Source organism: Capra hircus, chromosome 4, assembly GCF_001704415.2.
Source record: "Capra hircus breed San Clemente chromosome 4, ASM170441v1, whole genome shotgun sequence".
Classification (NCBI taxonomy): domain Eukaryota; kingdom Metazoa; phylum Chordata; class Mammalia; order Artiodactyla; family Bovidae; genus Capra; species Capra hircus.
Genome location: NC_030811.1, coordinates 113108504 through 113134998, shown reverse-complemented (window position 1 = coordinate 113134998; position 26495 = coordinate 113108504). Strand labels below are relative to the sequence as shown.

The 26495-nt window shown below is 47.1% G+C and overlaps 1 protein-coding gene across 1 annotated transcript in view; it reads right to left on the bottom strand.

Moving 5' to 3' along the window:
- The window catches only part of ABCA13 (ATP binding cassette subfamily A member 13), a 389474-nt gene that overhangs the window by 216642 nt on the left and 146337 nt on the right, over positions 1-26495 (bottom strand). Inside the window, exons 36-39 of the mRNA XM_018047508.1 lie at positions 9525-9662; positions 8361-8541; positions 5852-6070; positions 1637-1833 (exon numbers count right to left, since the gene is read on the bottom strand). Coding sequence (XP_017902997.1) covers positions 1637-1833; positions 5852-6070; positions 8361-8541; positions 9525-9662 — 735 coding nt within the window. The remainder of the gene's footprint in view (positions 1-1636; positions 1834-5851; positions 6071-8360; positions 8542-9524; positions 9663-26495) is intronic.

The following is a 26495-nucleotide window of genomic DNA, read 5'->3' as shown; positions in this document are numbered from 1 at the left end:
AATGTGGTCCGTGTCTCCTGGCCCCAGGTGATGGCTCAGACCTGTCCCTGCCCTACCTGTACAGCAGAGCCTTGGACAAGGTCAGCCTATGGCCTCAAGCACCTCCTACTCCCTGGGGGCCCTCACTCTGGCTGGCTGGCCATCCCCCTGGCTCCCCCAGCTTCCAGGGCCCACCTAGTCCCTCCAGGCAGCCTCCCTGGCAGGCTCTGCTCCCTCTCAGTCCAGAAGCTGGGAACTGTGAAAGTTCAGGACACCCACCCTGGGCATAGCCCTGGGCCAGGGTCCTGCTCAGCCTTATGAGCTCTGATGTAGCTGCACCAGGTCCGATGAATCTGTACCCCTGGCACAACCTCATGGTCCTGAAATGGTCGCCCAGCCCAGGCCAGTGCCCAGAAAGGAATAGAAAGCCACACCTGCGTCTCATTTTCATGTGTCCTTCTGCATCTCCTCTGCATTTCCGGAATAGAAAGGACAAGATGGTCCTTTCAGGGCTTCTTCCTGACCCCAGACTAAGCTTTAAGTGACAGGGGCATCTTTCCTGCGCTAAGGAGACAATTTAATGACTTTTCTTGGGTCCCTTCTCCTTGCATTTCTTAAGGAGAAAATCCTAACTTGACTCAGGGAAGTGGAGGTTTCAGGTCAAGTCAGAAAGGCTTTGTACCCAAAAGGGCAAAAAGAAAAGCAAAACTATGTTTTACAAGATCAGCAATAACCCTGCCACTGACCCTCCCACCCTTGTCTAGAAGCACAAGATATGTTCCCCTATTTCTGAGGTTTCTTTCCAAATTCCAGGGTTTCTATACAAAATGCCCATAGCAATGCTTCCTGGCTGTCACACAGAAGAAATCAAAAGCTGGAAATCAGTAACTGCCCATCTAAAGTCCTACGTTAGAAATTCACCTTAACAAAGACAAGAAACCCAAAGCCTCCAGACCAGATCTCCGCTCCTCCCTTGGCTGGGTGAACCGCCTCTGAGGCTGGCTCTAAGCAAACCCCACACCCTTCTCTCTGTGTCTGTTTCCTCACTGAAAAAAGTGAGGAAACTTTCTTTTTTTCCAGATTGTAGTTGGGACACCCCTTCTGATGATCCCAAAATTACTCCAGAATGGAAGCCACTGCAGATGAGTGCTGTGTCCGCTCGCATCATGCGTAACATGCTCGAAAGACACCACTGCTGGTCTGAACAACCCCCAGACCCTCAATACCCCGGGGAGGTCACGATGGGTGTGTCTCTTCTCCATGCGCCCCTGGGAAGTTCTTTTATTGTTTGGGGGGAGGTGGGGGAGGCGTGCCCTACGGCGTGTGGAATCTTAGTTCCCCTGCACCGGAAGCAATGAGACTTAACCACTGGACCAACAGGGAAGTCCGGGAATTTTTCTTTTCTCCAGGATACCGTATCATTATTGGGACACGGGCCTCATTCCTCTCCACCTCAAAATCCAAGAAAGAATAGAGCGATATCGTCTTTCACGGTGACAGGACGAAGGAGAAGATAAAGCACCGCGCTCCTCCGTGATGTCGCGGGAAAAGGACATGGAGCGCAGCCCTTCACGGTGACAGGACGGAAGGAGAGGATAAAGCACCGCCCCCGTGCGTGATATCGCGGGAAGAGAGCTAGCGCTCCGCCGAGCCCCACCTTGTCGATACTTGAGGAGGATGTCCCAGATGCCGCGGCGGGAGCACGGGTCCACCCCGCTGGTGGGCTCATCTAAGACCACGGTCCCCGACGAGCCCAGGAAAGCGATGCCGATGGACAGCTTTCTCCGCGTGCCCCCCGAGAGCACTCGAGCCTGTTGGTGCTGGTGCGGCGTCAGCCCCACATCCTGAAGAGTTCTGAAACGAGAACAGAGCCCTCACTCTCCCGGACTCCTCAGCTGCGCTTGACGGCCCACTCTGGAAGCAGTCCACCCGCAAGGACTCGGCTCTTTCTCATCCGCGGACACATGGAGGGGGCCCAAAACCACGTGCCCATGATCCTGACGCCACAGCGCCAGCCTCCTCGGGACTGGATACGACCACATCCAGGGACCCAGCGTGAGGCCCTGGCAGCGGGGCCTGCCGGGTGGGTCCTGTTTGTAGGAAGTATGTGCTGTGTCCCCTCTGGATTCACTCACCTGCCAAGGGACCTCCATCCCCTCAGGACCCTGGGGAGAATGGCCAACGGGCAGGTGTGGTCAGAGCAACAGGCAGAGTCTGTCCACTGTCCATCCACGCGTCTACAGAAGACTGACCTCGCCCAGGAGCACTAGCTCCGCATCAGCCCCTTCCTGCCTGAGCACCCAGGATGCAGCCATGAGTCACTGTGTGCAGAGCAGGAGCGACAGATGCGGCTAACATGAGGACCAGCCCTCTTTTCTCCACAAGCTTCCAGTCTCTGCACTGACTGCAGACACCCAGCATCTCCCGATGCATGGCAGGCGCCACTTCACAAGTAACCTCTCACTCTGCACCATGTGCCCAGAAACACGTGAACACTGAAGACTCTCACCACCTACTTTTTCTCACTCTCTGTTAAGCCCCCTCTTGGAGCAGAAGCACCACCCCCCATAGGAGACCTTCCTCTGGGCACCCATATCCAGTAGATTCCCTCGCTCCAAGCCACAGGCCAGCCACAACTTCCCCAAGGCCAAGGAGCAGCCAGAGGAGGAGGAGTGGGGGAGAGGAGGGATTACAAGGTTCCATGCAGTTGAGCTTCAAGACTGTTGGGACCCAGAAAACTGCGAAACTCTCATGCAGACACCAGTAAAATCCCAGGTACTTGCACCTGAGCACTGAGTAAATGTTTCACTGTTGACAGATTCCTCATCCAGACCCAGAAGGAGTCCAGGCTCCCTTCTCCGGTCTGGTTATCAGTCAGCCCCCTGGATGGTTAGTCTGTGTGGCCCTACATTTCCTGTGGAGTGAACCTCAACCTACATTTATAGCAGTTTTTGCCCTTGTTTGTCAGATGCTCCCATTGTGGACATCAACCCAGCTGCGAGGAAGAGGACAAGTGGCCCATCTCAGCAGGGGGCTGTCTTGACCTTTATTCCCATTAGAAGCCAGCAACCCCTTCCCACCTGGTGGCTCCCACTCCAGAGGAGGTGACCCTCTGGGGGCTAATCCCATTAGTTCCATTAACCAGAGGTGGACCGGCAGAGAAAACAAAAACAAGGCAGTGAGATGTCAGATGTTCTCAAACATCCACAACCTAACTACATTTCTACCTTAAACCAAAACCCTCCCTGTTCTCTGTTGATCTTGAAGTCAGCACACTCCTAGCCACTCAGGACCAAACCACACCCTGGACCTGGCTGTTTCCAGCATCCATGGCCCTGCCAGAGGCTCAGTTCCACCCATCCTCTCCCACACATCCTTTCTCCAGCCAGTCCCTGCCTCCAGCTGTCACTCCCACAAAATGGAACTCTCCTCCCTTGCCCCTCCTTGCTTCCTGTGTCCACAGGCTCTGCCCGCCAGTGTCACTGCCACCCCCTAACAGATCCCAACCACTGCTCAGAGGATGGCACCCATAAAGCCACCCACCTTGTGTTGCCTCAGTGGTTTGTTCAGTATTTGAAATGTCTGCTTCTCTTTCATCTTCATATTGTCACACATCTTTACTCCATTTTTGCTTAAAACTCCTAGGAAGAGTTCAGTTTCTAATCCTCTCCTTCCATCCTTTCTTCCCTGACTCCAGAGAGACCTCCCTCCCCATTGTGCTACCAAGATGGCTCTGATCCAGTCAGCCAGCGACCTCCTCACACTAAGTCCAGAGGTTATGCTTCAGTCTTCATGTTACTTGACCCTCAACAGCATCTGATGCACCAGACCTCTCCCTCCTTAATGGTCTGGTCCCTCCTCCTTCCTCACTGATCCCTGCTCTTTAATGGACTAGTTTCTCCTCTTTCCCCATTATTCCTGGCAGGTCCTTCTTCATCCCTCCATCTTCTTCACACGGCAACATACAGGATTCAATGCTGTGTCCTCTGCTTATGTCTACCTATACACATGCCCTCGTGGGTCTCATCACCATCAAACAAGCCAGCCTGCAGCTCAAGCCTTGTGATGCTTGCCAGAATCCTCAAGACAAATGCTAACCTCATCATGACACCCCATTGATTAAGTTCCCCTCTTGACTTCTACCTTCTCCTTCAAATAAAAGGCAAAATGGTAAAGACCTGACTCTGGACAAATGTTCTCTCTAAGGAGTCTACCCCGGATTGCATCAGCTCAATTGTAACCAAGATGGCCATTAAGGGAACCAAGTGCTGCCACAGGAGCTGACACTGATCACCCTGCCTCCGAATCAGGGCTTTCAGTCCTTGCTCCTCTAATTGAGTATGGCTGTCCTAAAACATGATCTCTCCCCGCCTACCTCTGTGCACACCAGCGTCGTTGCCAGGTAACTCTCAGCAAACTGATAACCTGTGGGGTTGCTGTGCCCACATCAGAAGATGAAGCCCTCGGAGCATCCTTAGGGGCTGGGTTTGGACCCAGCCCCCAGCACAGCAGAGTCTGCCATGGTCCAGGGTAGGTGTAGACTTTGAATGAAAATTGGTGGCCTGGGACTTTTTTTTAAAGTGTAGGTAGCACGTAACCAGTTTGTCCTTTAGTGATGTGCACTATTTCTCCCCAAGTTCCCGCTGTCATTTAGGACAGGCTTGACTGGTGCAAAGTAAACATTTTCCTGTGTATCTGAGTCCACAGCATCACTGGCGTGGTTGTCATCAGCAGCCACTTCTGAAGACGGGATGTGAGTCAGTCCCACTGTGGTGGTGAACAGCCTTAGACACCAGTTAGTGGCCAACCACGTGACTGTAAATCCTTATTTTCCAAAACAAATCTTGCAAACATATTTTAAGGCAGCAATCAGCAGTGACAGTCATAGTTCCTCAGGGGCCCCTCTTCTGAGGCACATGAGTGACTCACCATCTGTCCTTACGCCCTGGCCTGTTCCCCCGTGGGTCAGGCCTGACTGATGTCCTGCTTCATGAGCTTGGCTGGAGAGTGAGGAGCCTCCACACCATGGTCTCATGGTCCCCTCAAGGGGCAGAGCCCAGCTTGGGCCACAGGCTTCACACACAACCCCAGCCCTCGTCTTCTAGATCAGTGGCTCCCCCACTGGATTCAGGCCCCTTGGCCCCCCAGCCACACTCACCTCCTGGAGACACCGATTTGTTTCCTGACTAGGGACCTCAGGTCCTCTCCTCCCTGTGGGCTCTGCTTCTGTGAGTCTCTGTGAGACTGGAGGAGCTCCATGACCCCAGCCCGTCCTGCCATCCCAGTCCCTGCCTCTCCCCACACGCATGTCCTCTGCTCCCCTTGGAATGCATCCAGACCCCAGGCTCTCCCCTCCCCACCCTGGATGCCCAGCTTATCAAGTTGGCCTTCGATAGCCTTCAAACCTGGGCCTCCCCTGTGGCCTCTCCATGTCCTGTCCCCACCCAGGGCTGGTACCCACCCTGGGTCACAGGTACACCTTCCAGGCCCCAGGCTGCTTGCCCCCTCCTGTCCATAACCCTGAATCTGCAGGGTGACATTTAGACTCCTCGGCAGGACTGCTCAGGCTCCTTCACCCACTCCTCACTCCCCCACCCCATCTTTTCACTTCAGGACACCCACAGGCACCCACATTCTGGACACAGACCTCAGCCCCCATGCTGTCTGCTCCCTCCTTGAGGACAGACCAGGTTCGGTATCCTCCCTGGGACATTTTCTGATCCCAGGGTTGGGGTCATATTTCCATAGTTAGAACCACTTGTTAACGCTTTCTTCTCACAGATACAGGCAGCGGCAATGCTCTAAGGCATCTCCCGGCACCCACCACACCCACATAGGATGGAGGGCAGGGGGCAGAGGTGGTGTCACACACCTGTGGACTTGCTCACGCAGCTCCTGGTGGGTCCCCCGCAGCGCCTTCAGGGAGGCGAAGAGCAGCAGGTGCTCGAGCACCGTGAGGCGGTCAAACAGGATGTCCCGCTGCAGACACACCCCCAGCTCCGCTCTGACCACAGACGGGTCCTTCTGCAGGCTCCTGCCATTGACGGTGATGGTCCCAGACGTGGGGGGGTAGAGTCCTGTGAGCAGGGATCTGCAGAGAAGACACGTCAGTGGGGGCACGGGAGTTGGATGTGCTGCTGCCCTGACCACCCAGCGGCCCCAGGGACATCTGCATCCCATGGGGAACTCACACCCAACCTCTCCCACCAACGCCTGCTACCCAGTGAGACAAAGGCTGGACAGAGCTTGGTGGGACATGGGCCTGTGATCGGGTTATGCTCGCCTGGGACGCTCCATGCCCAGTGACCATCCCTGCTGAGAGTTTTCAATGATGACTCCAAGGGTCTTCACAGATGAGGAAACAGCCTAAATAGATGGCCTAACCACCCAAGTCCTCATCATTAGATGTGAGCCAAGCAGCAGCTCATATCCCACCACCCCCCACAGCCCTGCGGCCAGGCATCCTGCCTCTGTGCCTGAGGACTGCCATCTCCTAGTTCAAGTCATTGATTATTCATGCTTTACACTATGTTCTTTTTCTAAAAAGTTAGACATATACCCACCACAGCACCTAGGAAACCACACCTAACTACTTACAGAAAGAACTTAAAATGTTATGCCAACACAAGTGATGTACGTGAATGTCCATCATCACCAAAACCTGGACACAGCCTCAACTGCGCCAACAGATGAAAAGATAAACAAACTGTAGTGTTTCCATGGCATGGACTCCTCAGGACCTGAGAGCTAATGCAACAGCACCACACGTGTGTCTCCAAGCTTCATGCCAACAGGAGACTCAGTACAACTCCATTAAGGAAATGCTAGAAAATGCTAACTGTACCACAGCCTCAAACAGCAGGACTGCAGTTGCTCAGGGGCCAGGATCCAGGAGGCCCAGGGGCCAGCGGGGGTGAGAGTGCAAATGTCAGTGTCCCATTTGTTCCCCGGCCTTTGTGCAGCTTTAGCCAAGCCCAGCTCATCAGATGCACAGCTGGACACATACTCTCTCCTGGGAATAAACTGTACTTCAGTAACCTTGATTGACAGCTGTTGGCTATATGGTTTTCAGACCTCGCCAGGGAATACAATGAAACAGAGTATACACAACTCAGTGCACCTCAGAGTGCCTCATTTCAAATGGTGACAACCAGCCCAGAAACAGCCTCTCAGCCTCTCCCCCGAGAAGTGCCAGGAAGAGACATCGCTGGGAGGACTCACAACTAATTTCCAACAGTCACTAAAAGCGGTGCAGCCAGCGACCCTGGAAACATCCAAAAACTCCTAATTTAATTGTCTTCATTGTGCAAAACACAGACTCCAGGTTTTCTTGCAGGAAACGTGCATTAGTAAAAGCACAGTGTGGAGGCTGGCTTTCAGAGTCATTATTAGTGCAACGTTTCCCGATCTGAAAACACTAAAAAACATCCTTCATGAAATCTTCAGTTCTTTCTCAGCATCCAAGAAAAGAAAAGAGATGTTTCTTTTCAATTTATTGTCAGTAAGAGATTGCTGAAGCTTTTTGAATGTTATTTTTCTACTTTTGTTAAGAATCTTGAAGCAAATAGTCCCTTTCCTTGCGTTAACTAAGCATACTTTATTTAGCTCTACTAATAAAGAACAAAAAGAAAGTCACTTGTTCAAAACAGAAATTCCATAATGTGGGTGGTTTGGCCTTAAAAATGCCCCATTTCCACAGCCAATTTGGGGCTGTTTTGTAGACTGTGTTTCAGCTCATTCTTTCTCTGGGATCACATGATTCGATTCTTTAAACAAATCTGGAACCACTGGATCCCATACCAAAAATAAAGGCTTCACAAAAACACAACCACATAAAAAGCATAACATGAAAAAGGAAAATACTGAAGTGTTAAAAAATTTGAAGACATCATTAAAATTTCATCTTCCTCTAGGTATGCAAGCAGAATTAAACTTAGTCAGAGGGGGGGAAAAGAATGTCATAAGACTTTTCAAAGGCCAAAGTAAACCCATGAATATTTTGCAGGCAGTAAAAGAATAATTAAATTTATTTTAAAAGATCCCCCCACCCCCACCCCTGAGTCTGCTCAGACCTGCAGCAGCTCTAGTGAGAGGGCTGTCTTTCTGATGTTTCTGTAAACTCTGTACTGAGATGGCTGGATAGCACCTCCGACTCAGTGGACATGAATATGAGTAAACTCCAGGAGATAGTAAAAACCTGGTGTGCTGCAGTCCATGGGGTCACAATGAGTCAGACAGGACTTAGCAACTGAACAACAATAACTGAAACTAAACAAAAATAAACAAACAAAAAAGGGATCTAGCCCCTACCTCACAGGTAAACACATCTCTAAGAACCAAAGCCCTGGAGGGAAGACGGGAGAAAGGGGAGTGGGACGCACATGACGGTGGTCTTCCCAGCGCCGTTGGTCCCCAGCAGTGCAGTGATCTGGTCCCTGTGGAAGGTCACGGTCAGGCCCCAGACCCCCGCCTTGTGGCCATCGTGCTCCTTGGTCACAGAAAGCAGGACAACGCCGGGGGTGCCTCCTTCCAGCTCTCCTTCCCCGTTTTGCAGGGATGAGCCTGTGAGGAAAATGCAGTCCACCCTGAGAAGACTTCAAAAATCTCCAAAACAGTGTTCACACGTAATAACCCAGCGGCTACCTCGGGCTTGAATTCTAGTTTTGTGAAACTTATGAAGCAATTCCAAAATCTTTCTCTACCTAAGTCAACAGGCACATTATATGATGGCTAAACTTAAATGAAAGCAGTAACTGCAAGGTTCTGTGCCCTTACGTTATACATTTTGCAAGGAAATAAAAATAAACACACACATGTGTTTATATATACATAGACACAGAAGAACAAAATCAGATTAGTTACACATGACTGACAGTCTCCAGAGGTGACCATTAATAGGTGATGCTGATCCAAATCTTCTGTAAGATTTGTGTTTGTATTTGTGAGAAAAATGCAGTCCACCCTGAGAAGACTTCAAACGTCTCCAGAGGTTAATAGGTGGTGCTAATCCCAATTTTCTGTAAGATTTGTATTTCTGACTTGTATAGTCAGAAAATTACAGTATTGACTTAGAGTATAAAATTATCTTGGTGAGAACCAGTGTATCCATAGATTTTTTTTTCCCCAAAAGTTGTGCTCTGTGAACGAGCCCCAGGCCAGGGCAGATGCCCACCAAGTCTTCTGGGAAGCATGTCCTTGTTTATAGGGACAGCAACAGTCTCTCTCTCATATAGCCTGGAATAAACTAGCACTTGTGAAACACTGAACATTCTAAAGTATATTACACCTCAGTAGCTGTCCACCTTTGGTTTTATTATTTACACAAAGTGATGTCAGTAATGAAGCTTCATTTAGCTGAGTTACAACCGAGGCACAGAGGATGCTGTGAACAGTGACACTAACACACAGGTTCCTGCCCACCTGGGATGGAAGGCGGGCCTCTGGGCAGCCATGCACTCACAGTTGCAAAGGCTTAACTGGAAAGGAAAACCAAAACTGAACCTGACTGGAAGGAGAAACACACCTCCAACGCGCCCTTTACCCACCTTGACCATCCAAGTTCTCACTAGAAGAGAACAAGTTAGAACTGGCCGGGCTCTGCCTTTTCACCACTAGCCCACACACATCCTTCCAGTAGGATGCGGTGAAGGGGAAATACCACGGTTTCCTCAAACCGAAGGTTCCTACAAAAAAATACGATGAGTTTAAATCAATTTGCTTGTTTTTCTACTTAGAAGAAGACTCTGTAGTGGAATATCTTAGCTAAATTACTATAAAAACTTATCGCATCTTATCATGTTCGATCCACACCCCTTACATGGACCAGTGACCACAGGGGACAGAGCATCAGCCCCCAGCCTCCCTCGGCTTGGCCAGGGCCCCCCATGATGGTCTCGCATCCCCTTCCCACAAAAAGTCATCTGAGCAGGTGTTCAACGAACAGGCAGGTATTTATTAGAAGTAAGACTAACATTAAATAACTGGGGAATGTTCCCTCACCCTTCCCCCTCCTGTTTAGCCGTCACTCTTCCAGTATGTCTTTGCCATCTGCGTGGATTACTAGACACGACTAAAAGCTGAAGGAATTAATCAAAACCCCACAGAAAAGGATAACTCAGAGTGCTAACATTTCTATGTGAGACATACTGCCATTCTTCAAATGGATTCTCCAAATTCATTTCATCCACTTAATAGTCACTACCCCATTATATGTTGAAATGAAAGGGGATTTAATTATTAATGCTTCTCAGTTTTCTTTCAACACAGTCAGACCAGCTTAAGCTTGATGGTGGTCGAAATTCTGCAAGAGACTGAGGAGATAAAGACCTCCACGCAGACTGTTTCATGTTTTAGCTCTCTGACCACAGCACAGGAGAGACACACAAGTCCCTCACACACTCCACACAAAAGATTCAAAGAGGTGACTGCAAAGAAGAGCACCAGGTCCCTTGTCTTTTGATGTGAAGGGAGATGCTGAGCTGGTGTTTGGTCTGGTATTTACCACCTGTCATGGGTTGTTGGAGTCTTAGCCTTGGTACCTTGGAATGTGACTGTATTTGGGGGAAGAACCTTTAAAGAGGTGATTAAGATATAATGAGGTCCTGGGGGTGGGCTCTGACCCAACAGAACTGGTGTTCTTATAAGGGATCAGGACTCAGACACCCACAAAAGGACGGCCATGTGAGGACACAGGAAGGAGACGGAAAGAGGAGATGGAGAGTATAAACACCTCTTCAAGTCTCAGTCTGTGTACTCTGTAATGGCAGACCAAGCTGAACAGAGCACACGGAATACTCCCCAAGACCTTACATACCAATGACCGTGCCTCATTGGCAAAAGGAGCAGCAGACGGTACTTAGGTCACATCACAGCCTGCACTGCACTTGCGTGCTGATCCAGGCACTGTCCAAGGTCCTGAAAACACTGTCCATGGGGACAGGGCTGTCACCTCTCCTCCCCAAGCGGAAGGGAGGCAGCAAGGCAGTCTGGGACAAGAGGCTGCAGAAGCCACACAGTGAGCTGCTGGGCACCCTCTGGGAGCACCTGCCTGTCAGCCCCTTCAAGCCAGCAGAGTGCCTGCCTTGGCTCCTGGACTCTACTGTCTTCAAACCCCTGGTGGGAGCCTTGGGCACTTGAGTGAATGACAAGTCCATGGACATAAAAGACAGTGAGCAACAAACATGTCAGGAAAACTAGTTTGTGATGCCAGCAGCCTTCTCTCCCTTTGGCCCATTCGAGCAGCAGTAGTTTCCTGCTGGGACCTCGCCTGGGTGACCATAAGCAAGCTCAGGAGCAGCCACAGCCAGCAGAAGGGGCCCTGCCTGTTTAGAGCAGGTGGGATCAGATGCAGGTTTAGGCACAGGCTGTGAATTAGCAGAGGTGAGGCATTTGGTGGGGGGGTGATGCCTGGAGGCCTGGATGGGCACGGGCATTGGGAGGAAGCTGAGAGGTCCAGATGGGATGCCTGAGGCCTGAGCCAGGGTCACGGCTGCAGGGATGGAAAGGAGGGGGCAGAATGGGAGAGGCCATTCAGCTAGAAAAACAAATTAGAAGTAAATTGAATATTAATGGCTGATTTGCTAATTAAACCACCCTCGCTCTGCTCTGTCTGGACTTTTAAATCCTCCTAATTAACCTATTAATCTAAGCAGATAGGGAGGGGCCAAGGCCCAGGCATCACAGAAGCCGATCAGCTCTCTCCTGCCCTTGGCTCTTGGTCCTAAAGTCACACCTGATTCTTGAGCGCCCTGCTCATGTCACTGAGTATAATGGGAGCATTAATTCAAGTGAAGGCCTTCAGTCCATCCAGAGTCTGCTCCTTGAGAGTGTAAACCGGGAGCCTGCACAGACCAGGAAGCGAATCAGTGTTTCCTCTAAACTGACAGTGATGCAGGAAGAAGCCAGGGACATGAGATAGGTGGGGCCAAACCCAATCTGGCTGGAGATACATAAAGAAGAGTTCATGAAACGAACTCCCAAGGAGGACCAGATGCTTGCTCATGCGCTGAGTGTAGCTTGGGGGCCCTGCAGTGGACACAGAACCCTGCTGGCAGCAGTGACCTGTGACTGGGTCATCTGTGACTCTGGGTCTGCAGGGCATCCCCCTCAGATATTCCCCCTCTGGGAAATGCCAGGCTGTTTCCACACCATGGCTTCATCAAGGAAAAAAAAGATGCAGAGAAAGCACTTGTGTGGGGGTGCACACATGTGTGTGTGAGACAGACAGAAAGTTGCCACCCACCGCCCCAAGCCAGGGAGACCCTCCTACCCAGGGAGAATGTCACATGGTGATTGTCCTGATCCCCACGTGCCTCAGTGGCACGTCCCTGATGGCTCATCGATAAAGAACCTGCCTGCAGTGCAGAAGATGCAGGTTCAATCCCTGGGTCAGGAAGATCCCCTGGAGGAGGAAGTGACAACCCACTCCAGTGTTCTTGCCTGGAGAATCCCATGGATGGAGGAGTCTGGCAGGCTACAGTCCACGGGGTCACAGAGTCGGACACGACTGAAGGAACTGAGCACCAAGTGCCTAGGAGCCCTCCAGGGAGTCCTGAATGTGTGGGAAGGGGTTCTTTGGGTTGGCAGAGTGAACGGGTATTTTTAAACATGGGCGTCACTATTACTCAGGCACAGTGAAGCCACCAGAGTCTGGTTAACCCCGTTCTCAAGAAGAGGGACACGCCATACCTGGCAGGGCCTCCTGAGGAAACACCAGAGCTGAGCAGGGAGCAGAGGAAGCCAGGGGCATTGTGGACAATAGTTTGTGCTGTGGTTTCCCTGGAAGGAGTGGGTGAGCAGGCTTAGGACCAGTCAGTCTGGCTAATGGCCTTGGGCTCCCCCTGATTGTCTGTTCCTGGCCTTGGGTGACACGGGCAGGGGACAGTGGCCAGAGGGTGGAAGCATGGAGCAGAGGCTGGGGTATGGCCCAGATTTCCTGTGTTGAGTGTGAAAGGCATGCTCATGGGCAGAGACTTCACCGTCTCCAGGGATTCATTTGTAGGGGAGAAGGGATCCCTGCCCCTGCAGTCTCTCCAGGGTCAGGAAAGCCCCAGAACATCACATTAGCAGGAATTTGTATTTATTTTAGAAATAAAAAGGCCTGATGAATGGATGAATGAGCTGCTGCTGCTGCTGCTGCTGCTAAGTCACTTCAGTCTGACTCTGTGTGACCCCACAGACGGCAACCCACGAGGCTCCTCTGTCCCTGGGATTCTCCAGGCAAGAACACTGGAGTGGCTTGCCATTTCCTTCTCCGATGCATGAAAGTGAAAAGTGAAAGTGAAGTCGCTCAGTCGTGTCCGACTCCTAGGGACCCCATGGACTGCAGCCCACCAGGCTCCTCCATCCATGGGATTTTCCAGGCAAGAGTACTGGAGTGGGGTGCCATTGCCTTCTCCGGGATGAATGAGCAGGGACTACACAAATCCCCTCCAGTGGGCAGGCACCTAGATGGCAGGTATCCTATAAGGGGAAGACCTGTCCCTGACCTGTGTCCTGTGAGACCACCACACACACTCATACGGGGGACAAGCCCTTGTTCATGTGAGTGCCGGACACATAAACCCAGAGTTTCTGTGAAATTTCATTACATACTGAATTCTCCAGGAGTGCAACCGCCTTAACACCCAGTGAAAGATGATCTGATGGGGAAGTTGTTCATCATTTCACGAAATCCCATCACGAGTGTGACAGCAACTTGCTGTCGGTCTGCAGTGCAGCATGACGGTGGCCACAGCTCAGCACAGGACCCACAGACCCAGGACAAGAGCGCTGAGATGCTTCTAGCAAACTCAGAACCAAAGGTGCTTATGGTAGCAGTTTTATGAACGCACTAAATCTCATCCGTAAGGGTTTTCTGGAAACGGTTTTGCATTATTATTATATGTGTATATACAAGCATTATAGTACAATAATAAGAAATCCATTGTGTAAAACTACACATTAAAATGATTCATATGCAGGCTTCCTGTTAGATTTCAATCTCACTCTGACACTGTTCTCAGGTATTCACCCCATCTTCGTCTCAAACCCTCTTTATTACTATTCTTTTTGTCCCACCCACCATCTATTTCCTGTCACTGGCAACAGAATATGATACCTAAAATCTAAAATCCTGGAGTCTGAATGGAGGCTCTGACACAAGGTGAAATTACAAGACAGATGTATCTGCTGCTTCATCATTACCAGTCCTGTGAAATGACCTAGGGAATTATCTGATCGTACACTGTTAAATAAGACCCAGGTCATTTACCAAAAGAGCATTCTTTTATCCACTCCATTTGCGTCTAATTTTTCCTTTCACATTTTTCCTATTTTAATTAATGTTACTTCCACATTTTTTATCATATACAAATAAGTCTTATCTGGTATTCCTTACCTTAATATTAGCTTTATTTTAGTTTCTATCTTCATCTCCTCTCATATATTTCTTCTACTTTTAGTACCAATGCTTTCTGATCATTTTCCTTCCCTTAAATACAAATTTATGCCAAGCATCTGAGCACTTACCTCATTCTGTGTTTTAATAAAGTCTTGGTTGACCATTGAGAATTCATATATTATTTCATTATGAATTGCTTTCTCTTTTATATTTCAGTTAAGACATTACACTAATTTTTTAAATCACCTGTAAGAATCACATATGTATACAGGTAGGCTTTACTACCTGTGACTTTCATCTTATGAGAGTCAAGGGTGTGTTACAAAATATTTGTCTTAGAAAGAGAGTACTAAATGACACTGGAAGTATCATTTGTCACTCATTTGAAACTCACGTGTCACCTTGGACTTGATGCCCTTTAGAAAGCCTTCTAGTTCTATCATTATTGTATGCTGCTTAAGTAAAGAGGTTTTGAAAATTATAGAACAATAAAATTTATTCACCTCCCCCCTCTCCAAAAAATAAGTGTGCTGAGTCAGAGAGTGCCTAGAAACTGTAATTAGTACTTATAGATCTGAGATAAGGTAAGGTGAAGTCGCTCAGTCGTGTCCGACTCTTTGCGACCCTGTGGACTGTAACCTACTAGGCTTCTCCGTCCATGGGATCCTCCAGGCAAGAATACTGCAGTGGATTGCCATTTCCTTCTCCAGGGGGTCTTCCCGACCCAGGGATTGAACCCGGGTCTCCCGCACTGGAGGCAGACGCTTTAACCTCTGAGCCACCAGAGTCCACTGATATTTTCTAGCAATTTCATTTTTTGTTATTATTGGCAGACTTCATCAAAGTTGAAAATAAATACTCTGTGTTATTTAAGGGTACATAAATTACCAATTACAGTTGTTCTTTTAACTTCTGAAATGAAGAATCAAGGAATTTCATGATTTAAAAAAAGGAAAAATATTTATTGTCATCTCTCGTAAACTCTGTGTCTGTTTATTTTTATATCGTCTTACAAATATCTTGGAGTTTTGATCTTTTATCTTGGAATAGACTTTGGTCTTCTTCCTAACTAGCCGCTAGTTCAGCCAGAAAGAGAAGTACAAAAACCCACTCAAATTCTCTACACAAAATGCAGAAAGGGGCATTCCTCATGCAAAGGTTGCTTCCAGGTTCTCTGCCTTCACTCCCCCTTGTGGGGAGTAGAGTCTGACCTGGAGGGAATCCCAGGCATATCCAGGTTGCAGATCCCGTAAGACCTGCAGGCAAAGTGGAGGTGTCCCCTGCATGGGGTAGAATGGGGGCCTGATTCAGGGGTGGTCCGAGGTGGGAGGAGAGAGTTGATTTGGTGCTCACGTTACTGGTGGAAGTTAAGGGACAGAAATGTACCAGGAGAGGAGTGGGCAGCAGGTTTGGTGCCTGGATACAGTGCGCTGTTGCTGCAGGGACAGCAGAGGAGCCGGGAGACACATGGGCCTTAGGGGACCAGCAAGAAAGGACCAGAGCCATGGGCTCCCCAACCCAGAGTGGCCCTCATAATCATGCTCTTTCCAAAAGATAAGCAACTTGGGCTTTTAGGTCTCCTGGTCACTTAAGGAAAATGACTTTTCCTTCCCCTCTGAGCCCCAGGTTATTTACCTTTTAGAAAAATATCAAATACTCTAAAAATCACCAGCTTGGCTGATCTTCTGCAGACTCACACAACAAGGGATGACTCAGCACTTCCTCCCTCCTGAGAAATTCCTGCCATCTCTCAGCCTTTCTGAGCTGACTCTCCCTCCTCCAGGAGCCCGCCCAAGCTTCCTTTTCTTCCCCTTAAACGTGATTTAGAAAGTGGGATTTCTGAGCACCAGATATCTCCCTCAAGGGTTCGGTTTCTTCTTTTAACTATTATAAATTATATATCACAAAATTTACCATCTGAACCAAGTTTAAGCAAACAATTCAGGAATGTGAAGTTCATTGCATTGCTGTGCAGCCATCTCCAAAGCTACCTTCATCCTGTACCATCCAGGCCCCCACGGCCCGCTCCTCCAGCCCCTAGTGAGCCCCATTCTGCCTTCTATTGATATCGCTATGATTTGGCAGGTGTGTCACTCAGCAGTCTCCAGAGCAACAGAATCAAGCAGGGGTGTGTATGTGTGTGCAAGTGTCTATCTGTGTAGAGACACACAAGAAGAAGTTTACCATGAGAGCTTGGGTCATGCAATCATGAAGGCTGAGAAGTCCCACCTGCTCTCTGCAAGCGGGAGGCCCAGGACAGTGAACTGTATGGTTCTAGTTCAAACCCAAAGACCTGAGAACTGGGGGTGGGGAATGCTGCTAGTACAAGTCTCAGTCTGGGTCTGAAGGCCCACGAACCAAGCACACCCATGTCCAATCACAGGGGACGATGCTGTGTCTTTCTGTTCTGTCCAGAGCCAAGTGGGCAGTACAAATGCAAACCCGGTGGACCTCATCACCCATGACACGGCACACCATCATCTTCCTAAAGACCCTGCCTCCTACCTGCTCACAGGACATCCACAGTTCACTTATAATTCTGTTCGTTTGGGGCTTCCTGGTGGCTCACACAGTAAGGAATCTGCCTGCAGTGCAGGAGACCTGGGTTCAATCCCTGGGTGGGGAAGATCCCCTGGAGGAGGGAATGGCAACCCACTCCAGTATTCTGGCCTGGAGAATTCCATGGACAGAGAAGCCTGGGAGGCTACATCCCATGGGGTTGCAAAGAGTTGGGCAGGACTAACACTTTCACTTTTTTTTCCTGTTCTTTTAGTTCCTTCCAGGAGAAACAGAACCAAGTCTCTCACACCTTTTAAAAGAAGAATAGGAAGAAATAGTTTTTCATCACCAAAACCATGGAAGTAAACTCTTTCAGCCACATTCCCAAAACATGCCTCTCTCCTTTCTAGGTCGTCTTGCACCACCACCTCAACAAAAATTTTTGCTTTCTTTTCCTCTTATTAAATTATTTAGCATGCTGAGAAAACAAAAAAGAAAATGTAGTCAGTTTTTACAATTTATCTCCTGCATTAGTTACTGTAATTTTTATCATAGAGAAAACAAACTGTCTTCTATGTATTTTGTAAATTTATACTTTTGTATGCTCATTAAAGTTTTTTATAAATTCACTAAATATAAACTTTACTTTCCAACAAACGGTTCAAGTCATTTTCTAGGATATCCACGGAGATATATGTTTTTAAAATTTGACTCAAGAATTTCAATTTTCATATACTCATTAAATAGCTTTTATAACTTTGAAAAGCGTATAATTTTCATTTGGATTTTTGAAATACTAATTTAAATTCTTACAATAGAAACTGGTGATTTTTTTGGTTTTTGTGTTTTTTTAAGCTTTTTACTCTATATTGGAGTATAACTGATAAACAACGTTGTGACAGTTTCAGGTGGACAGCAAAGAAACTCAGCCATAGACATGCATGTCTCCAATCTCCCACAAATTCCTCTGCCATCCAGGCTGCCACATAACATTGAGCAGAGTTTCCTGTGCTACACAGTCGGTCCTTGCTGGACCATTTTGAATATAGCAGTGTGTACATGTCCAACCCAAACTCCCTAACTATCCCTTCCAACCATTCTTCCTGCCCCAGCAGCCATAAGTTCATTCTTACGGTTCATTCTGTGAGTCAGAAACTAGTGATTTTTATCATTTATGTCCTTGGCATTATGGTGCAAAAGGCCTTCCCTCTCTTTAAACCCATACTTTTCCTATTTGTTCATTATTTTAGTGATATCACTTTTGATGAATTTATGAATGAGTAATATTTTTTCTCATTAGTGGATTGACTGTATTCTATATCCTTTCTCTTCCATTAAAAATGCCAGCTTTGATTCAATGTCAGCAGCAGGGGGCATAAGATGCCCTCTTCATCTCCCTGCTTCCATCTACCACTAGTAAAACATCCATGACTCAGCAAAGGTTCCTCTGCCACCACACCAGGACCCCGGAGAGACCCCCACACCTGTGTGTCTGAAGGTGGGTGCACTGGAACATACTGAGGAGGCAGGATTAGCAGGGCAGCGGAGGTGGGGCTTGCAATCCCCAGCTGGGGACGCTCCGTGAGGTCAGGTTACCAAAAACCATGGTAACATGGCATCACAGACACGAGACGACAGTTCTCCAGAAACCGAACTTAAAGTCACGTAAGTCAGTGACATAACTGACTTGCTGCTGTTGCTGGTTAGTCACTCAGTCATGTCCGGCTCTGTGACCCCATGGACTGCAGCACACCAGGCTCCTCTGTCCTTCACACCCCCTCCCCACTGGGGACCACAGCAGCTGATGCTGAAGCCCCAGGCAGAGAACCACAGCAGCAGGGGTGTGGTGCCCAGGACCCCAACTTCCAGCATGGAGGTGCCCACCGCCACAGGGAGGAGGCTGACAACCCCAGCCGCTCCAGCTGCCTCATCCCCTGCCTGAGGCAATGGCACCCACAAACCAACGGGACAACCCCAGACCCAGGGAAACACCAGCCACCCCAGCTCATTCCCACTCCAACTCTCCATCCTAGGGCGCATTGACCTGACCCCGGCAACCCCCACTATGGGGGTGGGGGCGTACTCCATCCCAGTGCCCCTCAGCAGCAACGCCAGTGACAGCAGGGACCCATGACCCCAGAGAAACACAGACCAACAACAGGCAGTGGAGAAGCGTCTAGCAGAGCTGTGGGGGTGGAAACGCGGAGTCTCAACTGCAGCCAGAGCCCACTCAGGGAAGAGACCCTAAAAACTTGAGTTACAGCGCCACCTACTGAAAAGCCAGGAAAAAGGCCTCTAGTCATCAATCTGCTGAACTCAGAATCAAAGTTAAAAAAGCGTTACTGAAATGAGAATGCTGTTTACTATTTCAAATGTACCAGCAGAAGAGAAATTCATCCAGTTTCACACACACACACCAAAGAAACCATGATAGCATGGTATCGCAGAGACAAAAATGACAATTCTTCAGAAATCAAACTTAAAGAATTTCAGTTCAGTTCAGTCGCTCAGTCGTGTCTGACTTTGCGACCCCATGAATTGCAGCACGCCAGGCCTCCCTGTCCATCACCATCTCCCGGAGTTCACTCAGACTCACGTCCATCAGTGATGCCATCCAGCCATCTCATCCTCGGTCGTCCCCTTCTCCTCCTGCCCCCAATCCCTCCCAGCATCAGAGTCTTTTCCAATGAGTCAACTCTTCGCATGAGGTGGCCAAAGTCCTGGAGTTTCAGCTTCAGCATCATTCCTTCCAAAGAACACCCAGGGTTGATCTCCTTCAGAATGGACTGGTTGGATTTCCTTGCAGTCCGAGGGACTCTCAAGAGTCTTCTCCAACACCACAGTTCAAAAGCATCAATTCTTCAGCACTCAGCCTTCTTCACAGTCCAACTCTCACATCCATACATGACCACTGGAAAAACCATAGCCTTGACTAGATGTACCTTTGTTGGCAAAGTAATGTCTCTGCTTTTGAATACGCTTTAGGTTGGTGATAACTTTTCCTCCAAGGAGTAAGCGTCTTTTAATTTCATGGCTGCAGTCACCATCTGCAGTGGTTTTGGAGCCCAAAAAATAAAGTCTGACACTGTTTCCACTGTTTCCCCATCTATTTCCCATGAAGTGATGGGACCGGATGCCATGATCTTCATTTTCTGAATGTTGAGCTTTAAGCCAACTTTTTCACTCTCCTCTTTCACTTTCATCAACAGGCTTTTTAGTTCCTCTTCACTTTCTGCCATAAGGGTGGTGTCATCTGCATATCTGAGGTTATTGATATTTCTCCTGGCAATCTTGATTCCAGCTTGTGTTTCTTCTGGTCCAGCATTTCTCATGATGTACTCTGCATATAAGTTAAATAAGCAGGGTGACAGTACACAGCCTTGACGTACTCCTTTTCCTATTTGGAACCAGTCTGTTGTTCCATGTTGGGTTCTAACTGTTGCTTCCTGATCTGCATACAGATTTCTCAAGAGGCGGGTCAGGTGGTCTGGTATTCCCATCTCTCAGAATTTTCCACAGTTTATTGTGATCCACACAGTCAAAGGCTTTGGCATAGTCAATAAAGCAGAAATAGATGTTTTTCTGGAACTCTCTTGCTTTTTCCATGATCCAGCAGATGTTGGCAATTTTATCTCTGGTTCCTCTGCCTTTTCTAAAACCAGCTTGAACATCAGGAAGTTCACGGTTCACGTGTTGCTGAAGCCTGGCTTGGAGAATTTTGAGCATTACTTTACTAGCATGTGAGATGAGTGCCATTGTGCGGTAGTTTGAGCATTCTTTGGCATTGTCTTTCTTTGGGATTGGAATGAAAACTGACCTTTTCCAGTCTTGTGGCCTCTGCTGAATTTTCCAAATTTGCTGGCATATTGAGGGCAGCACTTTCACAGCATCATCTTTCAGGATTTGAAACAGCTCAACTGGAATGCCATCACCTCCACTAGCTTTCTTCATAGTGATGCTTCCTAAGGCCCACTTGACTTCACATTCCAGGATGTCTGGCTCTAGGTGAGTGGTCACACCATTGTGATTATCTGGTTCTTGAAGATCTTTTTTGTACAGTTCTTCTGTGTATTCTTGCCACCTCTTCTTAATATCTTCTGCTTCTGTTAGGTCCGTATCATTTCTGTCCTTTATCAAGCCCATCTTTGCATGAAATGTTCCCTGGTATCTCTAATTTTTTTGAAGAGATCTCTAGTCTTTCCCATTCTGTTCTTTTCCTCTATTTCTTTGCACTGATTGCTGAAGAAAGCTTTCTTATCTCTTCTTGCTATTCTTTGGAACTCTGCATTCAGATGCTTATATCTTTCCTTTTCCCCTTTGCTTTTCGCTTCTCTTCTTCCCACAACTATTTGTAAGGCCTCTGCAGACAGCCATTTTGCTTTTTTGCATTTCTTTTCCATGATGATGGTCTTGATCTCTGTCTCCTGTACAATGTCACGAACTTCATTCCATAGTTCATCAGGCACTCTATCTATCAGATCTAGGCCCTTAAATCTATTCCTCACTTCCACTGTATAATCATAAGGGATTTGATTTAGGTCATACCTGAATGGTCTAGCGGTTTTCCCTACTTTCTTCAATTTAAGTCTGAATTTGGTAATAAGGAGTTCATGATCTGAGCCACAGTCAGCTCCTGGTCTTGTTTTTGTAATTTAGAATTTAGTAATCTGATTTGCTGTTGCTGTTGCTGTTCAATCCCTCAGTCATGTCTGGCTCGCTGCGACCCTGTGGACTGCAGCACACCAGGCTCCTCTGTCCTTCACTCTCTCCTGGAAGCTGTCCATTGAGTCAGCAATGCTATCTAATCATCTCATTCTCGGTGGCCCCCTTCTCCTTTCTCAGAATCAGGGTCTTTTCCAGTGAGTAAGCTCTTCGCATCAGGTGGCCAAAGGGTTGGATCTTCAGCTTCAGCATGGGTCCTTCCAGTGAATATTCAGGATTGATTTCCTTTAGGATTGACTGGAAGACTCTCAAGAGTCTTCCTCAACACAATTCAAAACATCAAATCTTCAGCGATCAACTCTCTTTATGGACCAACTTTCACACCCATACATGACTACTGGAAAAACCATAGCTCTGTCTATGTGGGCCTTTGTTGGCAAAGTGATGTCTCTGCTTTTTAATAGCTATCTAGGTTGGTCACTGCTTTCCTTCCAGGGAGCAAGCATCTTTAAATTTTATGGCTGCAGTCACCATCCGCAGTGACTTTGGAGCCCAAGAAAATAAAATCTGTCACTGGTTCCACTTTTTCCCCTTCTATTTGCCATGAAGTGATGGGGACAGTATGTCATCATCTTAATTTTTTAATGTTGAGTTCCAAGCCAGCTTGAATCACCTTTCAGGAAGCACAGCCTTGTTGTGATGAAGAGGCTTATACAACTCAATGAATCTATGAGCCGTGCCATGCAGGGCCACCCAAGACAGACAGGTCACAGTGAAGAGTTCTGGCAAAACATGGTCCACTGGAGGAGGAAATGACAACCAACTCCAGTATTTCCACCTGGAGAACCCCATGACCAGTATGAAAAGAAAAAAGATATGACACCAGAAAGATATGACACCCCCACCCCAGGTCAGAAGGTGTCCAGTATGCTCCTGGGGAAGAGAAAAGGGCGGTTACTAACAGCTCCAGAAAGAATGAATTGGCTGGGCCAAAGAGGAAATGACAGATGTGGATGTATCTGATCTAACTGATAGAGAATTCAAAATAGCTCTCAAGAAGAAAATTAATGAGCTATAAGAAAACTCAGAAAGACAGTTCAATGAGCTTAGGAATAAAATTAATGAATAGAAGTAATACTTTGCCAAAGAGACTGAAACTCTAAAAAAGAACCAAACAGAAATTGTGGAGTAAGAAATTCAATAAGTACAATGAGACAGGAAGCGCTGGAAATAGAGCAGACCACATGGAAGAGAGAGTACTGAGCCCAAAGATAAAAATCTGGAAATGATTCAGGTAGAAGAGGAGAGAAAATTATGATTTTTAAAAAATTAAACAATTCCAGAAGAACTATCTAACCCCACCAGGAAAGGCCTGTAAGGGTGCTGTGTGTCCCAGAAAGATGAGAGAGGGAGGAGGGAAGAGAGCGGTTAGTTAAGGAAACAAGAGCTGAGAATGCCCCAAACCCAGGGGAGGAACTGGGCACGTGAGTCCATAAAGCTGCAGTAATGACCTCGGCACAAAAACACCTTATCACAGCACATTAGAGCTCTCAAAAATGACAAAGAAAGAATTTTAAAAGCTGCCAGTGTTCTAAAAAAGGCAGTAACCTGCAAAGGAATCCCCATGAGGCTATCAGCAGATTTCTCATCAGAAACTGCAGGCAAGAAGAGAGTGGAATATCAGGGTCATAGATTAAAAGATGAAAACAAACTCTCGGCCAAGGATACTCTGTCCAGCAAAGTTATCCTCAGATACAAAAGAGAAATAAAATCTTCCCAGACAAACTGTGAGAGCTCATCACCACTAGACCTGCCTTACAAGAAAAGCTGAAAGAAGCTTTTCTATCTGAACCAAAAAGGCAGAAGTACACAAAACTTTGAGTAAGGTAGAGAGTAAGCACACAGAATCAGAGGAGAGAAACTCTGGGACTTCCCTGGCAGTCCAGTGGTTAAGACTCAAAGCTCCCAGTGTGGAGGGATCACATTTGATCCCTGGTTGGTTAGGGAACTAAGATCCCACATGCTATGCAGTGCACAAGCAGAAAAAAGAAAGAAAAGTGAAACTGTGTAAGAATCGACTGTTAAACAATTATAGAATAAAACTTCTTTAAATGCAGTAAAAATTACTAATTTGGTCACAAGCTCACAACATAATAAGGGATAATTTGAGAAGACAAAAAGATAAATGGGAAAGAGGGAAAGGATGGAACCCATATAAGCAAATGAAGTTAAGATGCCAAATATCAGCAGTAAAAGGACTATATTATCTGATATATTTTACACAAAACTTACAGTAACATGAAACATACATCTAGAAGAGGTACGTAAAACACAAAAAGGAGGAAACTGAGGAAACCTCATAGGAAATCACCTAGCTAAAACGGCAGACAGCAACACATGGGAAAAGACACAGTGGAGATACAGAGCAACCCAAACACAGGAGAGAAAACGCCAGCACTATGTCCTCACGCGTTAATAATCACTCTAAACGTAAACAGACTGAACTGACAAATCAAAAGACACAGGGTGTCTGGATGGAATATAAAATGAGACCCAACCATATGCTGCCTCCAAGAGACTCAGCTCAGCTCCATAAACAAAAACAGGCTCAAAGTGAACAGGTGAAAGATGATCCTCTGAGTAAATGGAAACCAAAAGAAAGTAGGGTGGCTATGCTTACACAGACAAAACAGACTTCAAGCCAAACAAGATAACAAAGGACAAAGATGGATATTATGTCACATTAAAGGAGACAAGTCATCAAGAAGTGATAACACTCATTCCTTAAAAAGAAGATATAACACTTATTAACATATACGCACCTAACACAGGAGCATCAAAATACACAAAGTAACCATCAACAGACCTAAATACAGCAACACTACTGTGTTAAGTGAACTTAACATTCAACTTACATGAATTAACAGATTCACCAGACAGAAAACCAACAAAGAACACCAGGCTTAAATGAAACATTAGATTAGATGGATTTAATAGATTCACACAGAACATGCCATCCAAATGCAGCAGAATACACATTCTTCCCAGATGCTCTTGGAACTTTCTCAAGAATAAATTATGTGTTGGGACCCAGAACAAATCACCATAAATTTAAGAAGACCGAAATCATATCTTCAAGCATCTTTTCCAAACACAATGATACGAAACTAGAGATTAACTACAAGAAGGAAGCTGGGAAAATCACACATTTATGAAGACTAAACAGGATGCTAGTGGGCAGCTATTGGGTCTGTAACCACGCAGGACCCTAGGGGGTCTTCCCAGGACAGAAGCCCTCTGCCACCACTACCATGCTCTCCACTTGGCTCTTGTTGTAGAAATACTTTGACCTCCTATACGTTCCCTGCATTCCAAAGAATAAATTTAATCAGAGAAGTGAAAAAAATGCAGAAACAAAGGGAAATGGTCAAGCAAGACAAAATAATAATTGTTTAGCCATGAAACAAAGTCAAAGGGCATTTAGTTCCTCCTCAAGGGCTATAGATAATATTCTGAGCCGTGTCCTTTGAGCTGTTTTGCAGATACTAAAACTCCCACCAGGTGGGAGAAGTTAACTGTATGCTGCCCCAAAGCACATGGACCCCAGACGAGTTGGAACCCGAAGGTTGACAGTGTTGACTCCTAATTACCTCACTATCAACAAATCAGGAGCATGTCCATGAGTTGTTCACACACATAGCAACCCTCTCCCTCACTCTTCTTTAAAAACCTTTCCCTGAAAGCCTTTGGGGAGTTCAAGGCTTGGAGGCATTAGCTGCCTGGATTCCTTGCTTGGTGCCTGCAATAAAGGCTGCACTTTCCTTCACTACAACTGAGGGTCAGTAGCTTGGCCTTACTGAGCACAATCAAGCTCAGTTCAGTAGCAAGTCAACAGAGAAATTAAAGGAGAAATCAAGAAACACCTGAAGAGAAATGAAAGTATGCAAACCAAAATCTATGGGGTTCAGCAAAAGTGGTATTAAAAGGAAAGTTTACAGCAATACAAGCACACTTCAAGAAACAAGAAGAATCTCAAACAATCTAACCTTAAACCTAAGTGAAAAAAGTGAAAGTGTTAAGTCACTATGATTCTTTGTGATGCCAAGGACTGTAGCCCGCCAGGCTCTTCTGTCCATGGAATTCCCCAGGCAAGACTATTGGAGTGGGTTGCCATTCCCTTCTTCAGGGGATCTTCCCAACCAACCTGGGCCTCCTATACTGCAGGTGATTCTTTACTGTCTGAGCCACTTGGGAAGCCCTAGCCTTTAATCTTAAACCTAAAGGAACCAGAAAAAGACCAAGCAAAGCTGGAACTCAGTATAAAGGAAGAAATAATTAAAAATCAGCAGAAGTAAATAGAGACTAAAAAGACTACAGAAAAGATTGATGAAACTAAGAGCTGGTTCTCTGAAAAGAAAAACCAAATTCACATACCTTCAGATAGACTAAGAAAAAAGAGGGCTCAGATAAACAAAGTCAGAAATAAAAGACAAAAAATCATGGTGGATGCCACAGAAATGCAAAGAATTACAAGAGAATACTTTGAAGAACTACACACCAAAAAACTGGACAACCCAGAAGCAAGAGATACGTCCTCAGGATCATACTGCTTTCAGAGACTGAAATGCAAAGAAACGGAAAATTTGAACAGGACTTCCCTGGTAGCCCAGTGGTTAAGAATCCACTTGGCAATCCCAAAGAGCAACTAATCCCATGTGCCAAAACTCCTGAGCCCACGTGCTGCAAAAACTGAAGTCTCTGCACCTGGAGCCCATGCTCCACAACAAGATTACCCACCACAGTGAGAAGCCTGAGCATGGCAACTAGAGGGGAGCGCCCCTCACCAGCACCGGAGAAAGCCCGCACGAAGACCCGGTGCAGCCAAAAATAAATTAACTGATTAAACTTAGTTTTAAAGAAAAAATCTGAATAGACTGATCACTAGAAGGAGACTGAAATAGTAATAAAAACGTCC